The sequence below is a fragment of the Callorhinchus milii genome, unplaced genomic scaffold (genome assembly GCF_018977255.1).
Source record: "Callorhinchus milii isolate IMCB2004 unplaced genomic scaffold, IMCB_Cmil_1.0 Scaffold5, whole genome shotgun sequence".
NCBI classification, from domain to species: Eukaryota; Metazoa; Chordata; class Chondrichthyes; order Chimaeriformes; family Callorhinchidae; genus Callorhinchus; species Callorhinchus milii.
The window spans coordinates 26527345-26542742 of NW_024704746.1; the positions used below are offsets into that span (position 1 = coordinate 26527345).

Consider the following 15398-nt stretch of genomic DNA (forward strand, 5'->3'; position numbering starts at 1 on the left):
CCGCCCCCCGCGGCTCCGCTGGCACTGCAGCTCCCACAGCGCCCCCCGCGGCTCCCGCTGGCACTGCAGCCTCGGGGCAAAGGGGTCGTCACACACGAGCAGCGCAACAGCTGAGAGGCGGTTTCTCTGGTAACCAACTGAGCGCTGTAAACAACAGCCAACAACATGGTGAGTGTGAGCAGAGCACAGGCTGAGGATGTCTGTGAGTGGGAGTGAGTGTGGGAGGGAGTGAGTGTGAGTGAGTGGGAGTGAGTGAGTGAGTGTGTGTGAGTGTGTGTGAGTGAGTGTGTGAGTGTGTGAGTGTGTGAGTGTGTGAGTGTGTGAGTGTGAGTGAGTGTGTGAGTGAGTGGGAGTGAGTGTGGGAGGGAGTGTGAGTGAGTGTGAGTGTGTGAGTGAGTGAGTGAGTGAGTGAGTGTGTGTGAGTGAGTGAGTGTGAGTGAGTGTGTGAGTGAGTGAGTGTGTGAGTGAGTGTGTGAGTGAGTGTGAGTGAGTGAGTGTGAGTGAGTGAGTGTGAGTGAGTGTGTGAGTGAGTGTGAGTGAGTGAGTGAGTGTGTGTGAGTGTGTGTGAGTGAGTGTGTGAGTGTGTGTGAGTGAGTGTGTGAGTGTGAGTGAGTGTGTGAGTGTGAGTGAGTGAGTGAGTGTGTGAGTGAGTGAGTGTGAGTGAGTGAGAGTGAGTGAGTGAGTGAGTGTGTGTGAGTGTGTGTGAGTGAGTGTGTGAGTGAGTGTGAGTGAGTGAGTGAGTGAGTGAGTGTGTGAGTGAGTGAGTGAGTGAGTGTGAGTGAGTGAGTGTGTGAGTGTGAGTGAGTGTGTGTGAGTGAGTGTGTGAGTGAGTGTGTGAGTGAGTGTGAGTGAGTGAGTGAGTGAGTGTGTGTGAGTGTGAGTGTGTGAGTGAGTGTGAGTGAGTGAGTGTGTGTGAGTGTGAGTGAGTGTGTGTGAGTGAGTGTGTGAGTGAGTGTGTGAGTGAGTGTGAGTGAGTGAGTGAGTGTGTGTGAGTGTGAGTGTGTGAGTGAGTGTGTGTGAGTGAGTGTGTGAGTGAGTGTGTGAGTGAGTGTGAGTGAGTGAGTGAGTGTGTGTGAGTGTGAGTGAGTGAGTGTGTGTGAGTGTGTGTGAGTGAGTGTGAGTGAGTGTGAGTGAGTGTGAGTGAGTGAGTGAGTGTGAGTGAGTGTGAGTGAGTGGGAGTGAGTGAGTGAGTGTGAGTGAGTGTGAGTGAGTGAGTGTGAGTGAGTGAGTGTGAGTGAGTGAGTGAGTGAGTGAGTGGGAGTGAGTGAGTGAGTGAGTGTGAGTGAGTGTGAGTGAGTGAGTGTGAGTGAGTGAGTGAGTGTGAGTGTATGGAAGAGAGAGTGTGAGGTGTAGTGTAGCATTGAGGCCGAGCGATCACTCGGCCACAGACGGTTCCCATTGACGGTGTCGCCTTTAATGCGCATTCAGTCTGTACTTTGTTGGTTTCTGGTCACACACCTTCACTGACTGTTGTTTGCCCCGAGTGTGTGTGTGTGTGTGTGTGTGTGTGTGTGAGGGGGTAACGGCCGGAGTCTAACCGCAGCCACACCCACAGAGAGTGACCGTTGATATCGCTGTCTGGGCCAAGGTTTCCCACTTGTCCAGCCAGGACCACCCTCCCGGTAGGGCTGTGGCTCTGCCGGGGTTAACGGGAGCTGAGGGGGGGGATTCCCCGCACCCACAGCGACCAGTCTGTCCGTCCATCAACACGATCGATCGTACAACAACAACAACAACAACAACAACAAGATTCCATTTATAGAGCGCCTTTCACGTCAGGAGGACGTCCCGAGGCGCTGGACAGTTGGGTCGGGACCCGAGCATTGGGGGAAATGGTCAGGGTGAGGGGAGGGGAGGGAGGGAGCGAGGAGGGGGGGAATGGTCAGGGTGAGGGGAGGGAAGGGAGGGAGCGAGGAAGGGGGGGAATGGTCAGGGTGAGGGGAGGGAAGGGAGGGAGCGAGGAGGGGGGGAATGGTCAGGGTGAGGGAAGGGAGGGAGCGAGGAGGGGGGAATGGTCAGGGTGAGGGGAGGGAAGGGAGGGAGCGAGGAGGGGGGGAATGGTCAGGGTGAGGGGAGGGAAGGGAGGGAGCGAGGAGGGGGGGAATGGTCAGGGTGAGGGGAGGGAAGGGAGGGAGCGAGGAGGGGGGAATGGTCAGGGTGAGGGGAGGGAAGGGAGGGAGCGAGGAGGGGGGGAATGGTCAGGGTGAGGGGAGGGAGGGGGTGAGGAGGGGGTAGAGAGTCGAGAGCGGAGCTGAAGGCTGAAGGTCAAAGAGAAAGGCCTTGAGACCGGCCTTGAAGGAGGAAAGGGAGGAGGCGGCGAAGGCACTGGGGATGGAGTCCCAGAGTTGATTGTAGAATCAATCCACTGTCAAGCCTTGGGTGCCCCAGGGCTCCAGTCCAGAGAGGGCACAGTTTGAAAACTATTGTAGGTTTTATGAAAGAAAGCGGCTTTGAACGTCAAGCGTTGGACACCGGCCTCGGGAGGAGCCGCAGACAGACACCCACGGGAGGCGGTGGACCAAGCGAAGCAGGAACAGTAGCGCAGCTCCAAGAAGATTCAGGGCAAAACTGACCGTGGGGCTAATTAGGTAACGCAGGGAAGAGTAAAGTGGGGGGTTGGGGGGTGGGTGGGGGGATAGTGAATTGGTCAAAATAGATAAAGGGAGAGTTGCTCAGATAATTAGACCGGTGGACGAAAACAGCAGAAACCACAGAAAGCGGAAAGTATGTGGTTGGTGAGAGGAGGAGGTCAGTTGTGCTTCCTTCCTTCCTTGTTAATCTCAACTACTGCACCAGTATTCACGGTGACTAACAGTAGATACGGCTCAATGTAGAATCATGAACCCCCCCCCCGCGCCCCGTAAAAAATAATTTGACTAAAAATAAAGAATGCAAAGGATTATGTAGTAATAGGTTATGACGTATGATTTTGTACAAGAAATGTAAAAGCTGTAGTGACTTTTAACCTATTCTGTTCTGATCTCTCTCACTGATTCTCTTTCATTCTCTGCCCTGTGCCAGTCAAAAAAGGAGAAAAAGAAAAAAAAGGTATGAAGGCTTTAGTGTAAGGCATTATAATAGAGTTAGACAGCGGTAACTTCATATATCTTTTAAGGTTTTTAGTTTCCGACTGCATAAGGAAGTGAAGAACAACGGTGATTAGAGAGAAAAGCTAACTTACTTGAACGTAAGAATATACAAGACCAGAAAGAGGGAGAAAGTATATATATATCTATAGTTCTTAGACTGGTTCCATTTTCAAATACCATCTCTCGCTATCTCTCAGATGCCCACTCATCCTTTTCTCTATCAAAAACCTATATAATTCCTTTCTGCAAACGACCCATAATATGCTGCGGCATAATATGGTATGAATGCAATTGAAATATTTCACCCACAGAATACCCAGTCAGTTAGTTCACTCTACGGTATGCTCTGATATCGACCTAACTGATGAAAGAGACCCAAGCGGTGCATTCCGTGTCAACGTGCAACGCGGAAAGATACCGAGACTCCAGTATCTTGCATTCAACGGCCACTACATGAAGTGGTTCGAGCACTCGCCTCGCAAGCGAGAGGGGCCTGGGTTCGATTCCCGGGCGGGCAGGGCGGGGCGGGGCGAACCCTTAGGCCAGTTTCCTTACTCCGCACGCCTCCGTTTCCCTAGCAGTAAGTAGGAATCCAGATGTGAGTCGATTGGCGGATCACTTTCCGGGTATAATAATCCCTTCAAAAAAGAAAAATGTATTAAAATAATTATAATTTTGTCAATTAATCCAAGAGCTGTTTGTGTGGGACATTGCTGTGCGCAATTGGCTGCCGCGTTTCACCCTCTAAATATACAGTCAATTCACTTTACAGTATATTCTGTGAAGCGCTTTGAAACGGCGCAATGATGTGATAAGGTGCTGTATCAAATGCCAGGATTATTATCATTAAATGGGGTTTGTGTGTTGATTTTAAGAGCAAATGGAATATTCTAAGGACATTTCATATTTATATTTGACAATATTTCAATTTCTAAATCACATTGATGGCTTTGTGAACTTAATTTTATAGTGTGTCCAGCGTCTGAACTCCACTGTTTCTTACCCATAGGTTTTAATGCTTTTTTCCCCCTCTTTATGCTTGTGATGGGTAATGCATTTAAAACACACCTTGTCACAGTGGGCTAAATGCACCACTGTGTGGAAGACTTGTGGTCATTTGTAAAAAGGCTTCGGTAAAGCAAAATAGCAGCACTACAGAAGCGTTAAGGAGTACTGAAGAGAGTCGCAGTCCCGCTGCTTGTCCAGCCAGGACCCCCCCTCCCCGTTAGTTAGGGCTTTGGCTGTGGGGTTACCAGGAGCTGAGGGAGGGGATTCCCTGTCCCCAGTGACTGGTCGGCCCTTCCAGGTCCGGCTGATGAGTCGGGCCGGACTGTGCTCTGGGACACTGCGGCCCCTCCAGGCTCAGGAACCGGACTAGAGACCGGCACAGGGTGGGGGCTCGATCCTAACAGTCTGGGGCCAGTGCAGCTCAGAGTGGACCCCACGTACCTCTGCCCCCACCCGGGGGATGTTTAGTGCTGAACCTAAAAAAAAGAGAAGGGCAGAAAATATTTACAAATGTTGACGTTAACAAAACTAAAGGGGGTATTACTGTGTTACCATCCATGGTAAAACTCGAGAGCGCGCCTTGTTTTTGTTATAAATGATTGGCGGATCGCTCTCTGGGGAATAACAATCATTTAAAAAAATAATGATGATAATTTGGTCATTCAATCCACAGCTGTTTGTGGGACACTGCTGTGCGCAATTGGCTGCTGCGTTTCGCCCATAAATCGAACAGCGAAACAATTTCGCTCTTCTCAAAAGAGAATAATGTAATTGTTTTGGAGTAGAACTCGTATACAAATAGCTTGAAATAAAGAAAAAAACAGGTGGAAAGTCAAGGTGTGATTGAACGTGCAGCAACGTGCATTTTTTCTGTTGTAAATTACAACAGTACTTTGATTTTCAATACATGTCCATGTTTCTTTTGAATGAAGAAGGGAAAAAAGAAGTCCAAACTCGATGATAAAGTAAGCAAAGAAGAGGAGGAGAAAAATTACTTAGAAGAAGGTAAAAAATATCCTTGAAATTATTCTTGTGATTCTAGTATTATGAACAGATCATTATTCCCCACATGATTGTAAATTTATTTCGAAAACTGTGCAACGTCTAAACAGGTTCCCTTTTCTTTTTTAAGGAACGGGTTGAATATCTTTCCCCCTGACGTCTGGTACCCAGCGCTTAAATATAGCGTAGCCATGTTATAACACACTTGTGTTAGCTGTCCTGTTTGCCTACAAACACACAGTAACTATTTGTCACAGTAAATCCTGTGAAGCACTTTGAGGCATTTTGATGATGTGCTCAAGCATCACCTCATCGCCAACGGAAGGATTATATTAAAACACAATCTAGTTAAACTGGTTTTATACCACAGAGTTTACATGCGGTAAACGCCAGCGCGGTTGGCGTTTCACCTTCTGCACGGAGTAAATCCCACCGGTTCCATTTCCTTTCTGTTCGACAGAAGAAGCACGACTTAAAGCTGAACGTGAGGAGCGAGAGAGAAAAGAAAGAGAGAGACTTGAGCAAGAAGAGAGAGCAAGGATCGCAGCTGAGGTCTGTCCATTTTGTTGACTATATTTTAATACCCGTCATAAATTTTAAGTGCTCCGAGGTGTGAAGAGCGCGACATAAAAGCAAGTTATTGTTGTTGTAAATGAAGGGATGAAGGACAACATTTTCTACCCAATCAAAATCACTGACGTAGAAAATTACTTCCTTACCTTTCGCTGACATTTCTCAACTGCTAAAGATTTGGGTTGGATCACATATAACACAGGGCCAAAGTGCGAGCACTTAAATACTATATGAATTATGTATACTAATTGGAGTTGATCAGCCATGATCTGATAGAATGGTGAAGCAGACTCGAGGGGCTGAATGACCTCCTCCTGTTCCTATATGAAATTAATGTGTACCTTGTTGAATTTCCATGATTTTTCTGGTGCTTGTAGTCAAGAATGGTAAAACATTTCAAAAAGTTATGTGTAAAGTTGTAAGGGTTTAACTGCAAAACCCATCATTTCAGGGTTTTTTTTAAATTAAAAAATCAATTGTGGAGTTCTGTAACTCAGTGGTTAGAGCACTCGCTTTGCAAGTGAGAGATCTGAGTTCAATCCCCGGGGGGTCAGGGCCAAACCTTGGGCAAGTTTCCTTACTCCACACAGAGCCTAATAATAATCCCTCCAAAACCCAAAACAATAATAAATTGGTCATTTTCAATCTACGACTGTTTGTGGGACATTGCTGTGCGCAATTGGCTGCCGCGTTCGCCCACAAATATACAGTCAATTCACTTTACAGTGTGTTCTGTGAAGCACTTTGGGACGTCCTCCCGACGTGAAAAGCGCTATATCAAATGCAAGGATTATTATTATTATTATTAATTGATGGAGACAGGACAGAATAGGAGAGGATATTCAGTGGTAGTTTTTAAAATACCCAGTAGAATATACGTATAAATAGTTTGAAATAAAAAAACCACAAACAGAAAGCGAAAGTGTTATTGAATATGAGTAATAAGTATTTTTTCTGTTGGAACTTACAACCTTGTACTTAGATTTTCATTGCTACATCAAATGCAAGTATTATTATTATTGAAAACAATCCTTTTGTATCCCTGTAAGCGTTTGGACCACTTTGGTGACCGTCACATATTGGGGAGATTACTTAACCACAATGCTCTTAAACGCCCTGACCTCATATGAATGATTTCTTGGCAAAGAGACAGTCTCACTGATAGATATCTCAGTCAGCCTTCCTCCATTGTCCTTATTGCAAATGTTTTTAATCAAGTTATAACATAATCTGATTTAAAGATTTAAATAGGTCACAGAACACAACGGACTACACAATGAAGTTTTCTCTTCTTGGAAGGAGCTAAGTGTGGTTATGTACATCCTTCTGTGGGTACAGTAATGTAAATTGGGAAAATTATGGGTGAGCCAAATTGTACAAAGTTTCTTGAATTGAGCGATACATTCGAATACAAAAAAAAACTTTGTACGAAATGGAAACTGAATGTAAACTCTTTTTGGAATAGCTAAACTGGATATTTAGACCCCTTTTTCAGATGGCACCTGAAGACTTTCCTCTTCGACCCTTCTCACGGTCACCTCCTCCCTTCCCCCCCCCCGGCTCTGTGTTATGCTCCGTCACTGTTCAGCGCTCAGAGACATGACCTGGTGTGAAGGGCGCTATATAAACGCAAGTTGTTGTTGTTGTGTTTAACCTTTTTTTTAAAAAAAACTGCAAACAGGACAAAGAACGTAAAGAAATCGAACTGCCCGAACTCCGACATATTCTGGAAGTACATGAACATATCATTCATAAACAACTGAAACTACGCAGACAAAATATTAAGGTGACATTTCTCAAATATTATTTTCACCACTTCCTTTAGGTTTTCACCCAAAATAGTGCATCACTTTCCTACTTAATCCCCAAACTCTGGCAATAAGGATTGGAATGTGCTGTAAGATTCTATGATTCTCTTTGCTTCCTTCTGTAGATACAGTATTGTACATTTTATAGGCAGGAATATTTAAACTCGGGGATATTTCAAAATATAATTTGACGCGGTATCTATTTTCACACGAACCCTGGATATCAAAACGTGGAACCTTTTATTTTTGATCTTGAAAACACATGGTTTAGCTTCTCCAGGACTCTGTCGGGCAGTTATACCAATGCGAGTTGCTATTGTTGTTGTTGAGTTGTTGGCTATGGTGAAGAGTACGTGTTTGCTTCTCTGCTCTGCTTGCAGTGGGCACGCTATATGCGGTGCGATGGGACTCCGGATCCAGCAATACTGGATGAGATCAACACCTTCATCAACCTTTCCGCAGAGAATCCAATGGTAGAAATAAAATTCTTGCTGGAGGAATGTAGGACGATTCTAAAAGTAAGTACTTGACTGACGAAAAACAGTATTTCAACTACATCATGTAGCTCAGTGGTTAGAGCACTCGCCTCGCAAGCGAGAGGACCCGGGTTTGATGCCCAGGTCGGGCACAAATTTAGGCACGTTTCCTTACTCCACACACACGCTTCTGTTTCCCCAGCAGTAAGTAGGAACCTGTTTTTTTGTCGATTGGCGGATCGCTCTCCAGGGGTAATAATCCCTTCAAAAAACAAAGTGCGGTCACTTAATCCAAACTGTTTGTGGGGACGCTGCTGTGCAGAATTGGTTGCCATGCTTTGCCCAGCAAAATATACAGTCAATTCACTTTACAGTGTATATCCTGTGAAGCGCTTTGAGACGTCTCAAAGACGCGATGAGGCGTTGTATCACATGGAAGGATTATTATTATTTTATATATAATTAGCATTGCAGAACATCCAGAAATGTTGCAAATCATTGAATTGAGTTTTAATCTTTCAAGTTGTTTTTTTCTGTAGTTCGTTATAATTAACCTGACCATTTTCTTTGTGAATTTTGCACGCTCTTGTTATTGCAGCTGATAAATGAATTGGAGTCTTTATTAATCGACACTCCCGCGAGCGAGATGGACAGCCCCATTGTGCTTCAGCACCAACGCACAATTGTATATTTACAGGAACTCGTCTCCCAGAAAAATGACAAAGTCACTGAATACTTCTTACAGGTACAGACCATTGACCTGTTACAATAGGCTCATCAGTACAATAACAATTTACATTAACTGTGCCTTTCTGAATTAGTTGGGCCTCCTTTATAACTGATGCATAATTAATAGCGAGATTGCTCTGTGACCCGTGGATGAGGGTAATAATTAAATGCAAAAATTTGTTTTATTCAGTCAGTAACATTCTTGTTTATTGTTTTCGCAAGGTATTGTTTTCCGCTGAGCCATTATTCTCATTAACTCTTGGCGATGGATTTCGAGTGCGTGCCGCACGTCTGGCTTCAAAATGATTTTCTTTTGCAGAACGCTGTTTCCCTTGTTGACATCGAGACAGGGAACATGCAGGAGGTAGTCGGAGATGAGAACGTTACTCAGTGCGTGTGGGCAAACCTCAACAAAAATCCCAGGTACCTTCAATGTGGACAGTGAAAACAGTTGTTAGAAATAGGCTGATTGTATTTCTCCTTCCCACCCCTCTCGGCTCCCACCCCCTCTCTCTCTCTCTCTCTCTCTCTCTCCCCCTGGAGGGACCCATCCTGCTGACCTAATTCCGGGCACGTATCAGACGCAGGTTGGCAACAACCAAGGCTTTTTTTTAAATGTACATTTTTAAAAATGTTTTAAGACGCCATATACATGTAAATTTGTGTTGTATTTGCAAATAAAATAACAGGCACTAACGGAACCAGGAGATTTAAAGGCGAGTTCAAAGATAGGGCTCCAGAACCACGCAAAAAAAATCTCCTTGACGATTTTAGGGACGTCTTTTTCAATCCTGTTTATATTACAGATTCAAGGGCTACGATTTCCAAGAAGCCAAAATGGAATTTGAGCTTCCTAAAGCCCTGACGATGTGTGACATTGCGGTGAGGATCATGCATGTGCATTATGACCATCTGACTTGCCTTGAGCCTGTTTGCCAGATGTTGACAAATAGTAACACAAAGGTGAAGGTCGGGGTACACGCAACGTTTGAAGAAAATATGCACGCAGACAATGAGCTATCTGACGATGACACAAAGCAGACAACTCAGTCAGACAAGTCCAAGGTATCAAGTTGAAAATTGTACTTGCATGCATTATAATGCAATATAATAATAATTATAATCATAATAATGATAATAATAATAATGATCCTTGCATTTGATATAGTGTCGTTTGAACATCTCAAAGCTTCACAGATTATACTGTACAGAGAATTGACTGTTTATTTTACTGGCAAAATGCCTGCAAGATGATTATATCAAATGCAAAGATTATTATTATTATTGTTATATGTTGTGATCAATGACTAGATTCTTTACAAGAAATTTAAAAGGTAATATAATTGAATACTTTACATTGTTTGTGTTTTTAAAATCTGTTTATTGACATATTTTAGGCATACACAAATCAACTCGTTTACTTATCATAGGATAGAATTAGGGTCGTACGTAAGCATTAAGTATCATTATTACTTCTTCAGTGTAAGGGGAACATTGACTATAAGTTTTAGAGTCCTGTTCAAGTTACTATATAAATACAAACAGAGAAACCACGTCACAATGTCTTTGCTCGCAATAGAACAACCATAATTGAGAGGTAAAGTTTGTGATATTTTAAGTCGGTGTTGGGTTAATTTACACGGACCACAGGGTGGCAGCACACCTTCTGGGTAAGTGGACTCTTCTCTCTTCTCCCTTTCCCTTCTTTTTAGATCCTCAAATAATGTTCCTTTGCTGAATGGTTGAGTAGTGATCTGTGTAGGCGCTGAATTTCAAAGAAAATCAACCTGAAGAAACTGATTCTAAAATTATTATGCAGAGCAATGCTTGTGGTATTAGTCATATAATCCCACAGGGGAATTGTACATATTGGCATTTTTTTTAGTTTAAAATAACTTGCTTATTTTCTTCATTCTGATAAAGAACTATTAAAACCCACATGCATTTTCCTACAGTTGCTATTTCTGTTTTGGAGTAGCCACAAAACTGGAAACCAATCCACATTTACTTTTGTCACTTGAAATTTTGCTTTCTCCCGTTGTGGGTAATTCGGTTGAAATCCGCGGCTGTTTGTGGGTCACTGCTGTGCGCAATCGGCTGCCGTGTTTCTCCCACAAATATGCGGTCAATTCACTTTACAGTGTATTCTGTGAAGCGCTTTGAGACGTCTCAAAGACGCGATATCAAATGCAAGGATTATTTTTATTAAAAAGGAGTCCCACAAACAGTGGGAAACGAATGACCATTGTTTATTTGGGGGATTGATGGCCAGGAAACCGGGAGACAGAAACTCCCTTCTGTTTCCGAATCGTGCCAAGGGATCCTTAACGTCCACGCAGATGTACAAATAAAAATTCTCAACTGATAGCTGCAAGGACTGAGTTCCTAATAAAAAGCAAATGTGGTGAAATAAATTAACATAACGTGTAGGAGCAGGAGTTGGCCATTCGGCCCTTCGAGCCTGCCCCGCCATTCAATCATGGAAACTTGGATTCAAGTTCTTGAATGCATTTTTTTCCTTTTAATAGGATTGCATTGTGAGTTAGATATTGCATGATCAATGTTCTATGATGACATCCAAAGAACAATTGACATGTTCCTTTGGGAATTATCTTCTCATCTTTCTGTTATATCTAGCAACTTTTATCTGTCAGCAGTCCAGATGACACAAAAAGCCAGACGCCAAGCAAAGAGAAAGTAAATGGAATCCGGGATGTGAAAACACCGACGCTTGAAGCGGAAATCATTTCAAGTAAGCAATAATCTTTTCTTCAAAACTTGGGTTGTGGATACAGATAGAGTATATGCAATGTAGAATTGAGATTTTTTTTTAGATCACGGAAGCACAGAAGCATTGAAACAACATTTTTGCTTCTACAAATTGGGAAAACAATAAAACTGGCATAAGTCGCACAATTGCCTAAGTCATACATCTGCCCAAGTCCGCTTTGAAAATTGGAAAGTTTGACAACAACAACTTGCATTTATAGAGCGTCCCAGAGTGCTGGACAGTGGCGGAGCAGGATGCCAAGCCAGGGGGAGGGGTAGGGGACCATAGGCGCGGTCAAAGAGGAAGTTCTCCATACTTTGCATATGTCATATTACATATATTAAATGTGTAGTCCCAACTGATAATAATAACAATAATAAAGACATCCCTTGCATTTGAGATAGAGTTTTCGAGATGTCTCAAAGGCCTTCACAGAATATACTGTAAAGTGAATTAACTGTGAATTTTTTGGGCGAAAGGCGGCAGCCAATCGCGCACAGTGATGTCCCACAAACAGTTGTGGATAGAGTGATGTTGCAGAATGAAGAAAAGGTTACTATCGGACAATGTGCATGGCGAGCAGCCAGAAGAACCCAGACGAAACAGCCAGAAGAACCCAGATGAAACCGGTCAGATCGGTGTCCCTGGATGGGCTCGATAATAATTAGGAACCTGGGACCTTAATTTTTCGAGTAATAGATCCACCGAATCAACAGCGTAGCAGCTCGGGGAGCGTGCACACTATCGTCAAGTAGCGTATTAGCTCAGGGAGCTATTAAGATAGATATAAGGTTAGCTCAGGGAGCTATCGAGAATAGGTATACCACAATCGAAAGTAGTAATGGGTTCCGAGGAAGATTGGAAGACCGTATTGACTAAATACGTAGAGACGAAGCGGCCCGGTCACGGGGAATGTTTGGGGAATCCATTACAAGGCCGACAGGGGGTATGGAAGTAATGCCCAAGTACTTTTAAAGGGCAAGGCTTGGGAAAAGAACAAAAGGGCTGTAGCTATAGTTAGTGCGGAACAAGAGAGAAAAGAGCTGGAACGGAAATGACAAGAGGAGAAGGAGAGAAACAAGGACTTAGAAGAGCAAGTTAGAAAATTGAAGGAACAATTGGAGAGTGAGAAACGACAACAGCAGCTTCAACTGACTTACAGAGGAAAGCAGAAAAGACAGAAAGGGAAGCAGAGAGGGCTATCCAGGGTAAACAACAGGTAGAAAAAGAAAACCAAGAGTTAGAGGGAAAAGTTACTCAGTTGGAGGCGGCTGTACAAGTTATGTACAAAACCCCCTGAGGAAAAGTCAGGAGGTGGGATTAACCATGATAAGTGCACGAAAGAAACTGAGAGATTAAAACGTCAATTGTCTGTAAAACTAGGAATGCAATGTGCTTTTACGGGATATGATGGAGGTGATGTTGATTGGGATAGTTTGGAGCACGAGGCTGCTCGTTATGACCGGGAGGAGGATCCTCCAGACTATTCCCCGGATACCACCAGTTTGCGGCACCGATGGCGCCACTAACCACTACAAATCATCCACAGTCAAGTGGTATCATTGAAAGAATGAATCGGACACTGAAAACAATGATACGAAAATTGGCACAACAAAACTCACAAAACTTTATATTCCCAGGCCAACTTTGATCACGTACTCACTTGCTGACCCTGCAAGGCCCTGCACAATTCCATATGCGGAGCTCTTTTGTTCCTTTGCCCAAAACCGATCTGACCGGTTTCGTCTGGGTTCTTCTGGCTGTATCGTCTGGGTTCTTCTGGCTGTATCGTCTGGGTTCTTCTGGCTGTATCGTCTGGGTTCTTCTGGCTGTATCGTCTGGGTTCTTCTGGCTGTATCGTCTGGGTTCTTCTGGCTGTATCGTCTGGGTTCTTCTGTCTGTATCGTCTGGGTTCTTCTGTCTGTTTCGTCTGGGTTCTTCTGGCTGTATCGTCTGGGTTCTTCTGGCTGTATCGTCTGGGTTCTTCTGGCTGTATCGTCTGGGTTCTTCTGTCTGTATCGTCTGGGTTCTTCTGTCTGTTTCGTCTGGGTTCTTCTGGCTGTATCGTCTGGGTTCTTCTGGCTGTATCGTCTGGGTTCTTCTGGCTGTATCGTCTGGGTTCTTCTGGCTGTATCGTCTGGGTTCTTCTGGCTGTATCGTCTGGGTTCTTCTGGCTGCTCGCCATACACATTGTCCGATAGTAACCTTTTCTTCATTCTGCAACAGTGACCACATTTTTGTTGAGGGCTTATTACCCCCGGAAAAGCGATCCGCCAATCGACTCACAGCCGGTTCCTACTTACTGCCGGGTAAACAGAGGGTGTGCGCGGAGTAAGGAAACTTACCCAAACAATCAGTTAAATAATTACTTGTGTATGTTTAGATGGATTAATAACTCCGTCACCAACAGACAGGGAGAAGCATCTGTTGCCACATTTACCTGTTGGTATGGGTGTCACTCCACCTATGTCTCAGCACGTGACTCCACCTCAGTCCAGGCCTTTGACTCCACCTATAGATTTGGAGGACGGGTTTACAGCTGACCTGAACGAGTACACACCTTTAGGTGGCGTGTTTTACTTTGATGTCCTGAAACTGCCACCTCAGCCCACGTTTATTAACGGATGGACAATCGTACAGGTATGGTAAAACTCTCCCCGCATTTTACAATCAAAAAACACAGGGCAAGATAGGATTTGTCATAGCTTTGTAACTCCAACACAAACTCAATCCTCTTGGGAAGTCCAACATAAAATATACAGCAAAATTCGCATAAATCTGAACTGTGTAATTCGTATAATCGCCAAAGCTGCATATCTGCCCAAGTCCTGTTTGAGAGTTTATATTCTATGCAAGTTTGACATAACTCATACTTTGCATAAGTCGTATTAAATATATGGTTCCAACTGACTGTACAATGTTCAGCCGTGTACAAAATTCAAATGAGTTTTTTTTAAAATTTTGCTACAATTCAATGACAGAACACGTTTTCTGGATAAAGTGATGGAATCGTTTAAGTTTATTTTATTGGCAGCTGAACTCCCCAAACGCCTTGTGTGTGTGTTTTTTTTAAACAAATGAATGGTGTAACAAGTGTGCCGGATCTTTGTGTAGAAGGATGTGTAATGATTTGATAAGTAATGGCTACCGGCAAAGGAACTCAGTGATGTCAAGGTAGAAAATAATATGGCCTGGGCGGATGCCTGTAGGATATTAGTTAGAGCACTCGCCTCGCAAGCCAGAGGGCCTGGTAAGAGCGAAGCATTTCGCCCCGCCCGAGAATCGAACTCGGGTCCTCTCGCTTGCGAGGCAAGTGCTCTAACCAATTCGTTACAGGATCCCCACAATAATGGAGTCACTTTGAGTTGCACAGCTTCTCTTCAAAACAGGTTTCAAACCAAAGTTCCCCAGCAAGTTAAAAAGGTGGGTCCTGGGCATCGAAGGAATTGTAGCTTACTTACCACTAGACTTTTTGTGTCTTCTGTAGTTCAATCCTTCCTGACATCCTATTCTGTCTTTTCTGGTCAGGTATCGGATACAGGTTTACAAATGTATCCGTACCCCTCGGAAAGAGTGAGACAAACCAATTCAAATATAGGCACAGACATTCCCGAGGAAAGAGAAGGGGAAATCATTCTTCCTTCATTACCAGCCGGGATAAGGGTCCAACTCCCTAACACTGCGATGTTCTTTGAACAACCAACACCAGCTCGATGGAATCCTGCAGGTAACACGTTCACTCAGTGAGCGACAATTTCATCTCAGTTGCATTTTAATGTTCCATCTACACAATGTCACTCAATCCACCACTGTTTGTGGGACGCTGCTGTGCGCATTTGGCTACTGCGTTTCACCCACAAAATATAGTCGATTCACTTTACTGTATATTCTGTGAGGCGCTTTGAGACGTCTCGACATAATAAGGTGGTATTATCAAATGCAA

At 44.1% G+C, this 15398-nt stretch overlaps 1 protein-coding gene across 1 annotated transcript; it reads left to right on the top strand.

The window, feature by feature from the left end:
• Positions 1-71: 71 nt before the first annotated feature.
• On the top strand, positions 72-15202 carry LOC121849179 (dynein axonemal intermediate chain 7-like). Its single transcript, XM_042335024.1, has 12 exons — positions 72-168; positions 3022-3048; positions 5030-5102; positions 5560-5651; positions 7354-7458; positions 7861-7998; positions 8555-8701; positions 9005-9108; positions 9492-9750; positions 11323-11437; positions 13839-14095; positions 14984-15202. Exons 1-12 carry the CDS (start codon positions 166-168, stop codon positions 15200-15202), a joined length of 1539 nt encoding a protein of 512 aa, XP_042190958.1. The 5' UTR covers positions 72-165.
• The last annotated feature ends 196 nt before the right edge of the window (positions 15203-15398 follow it).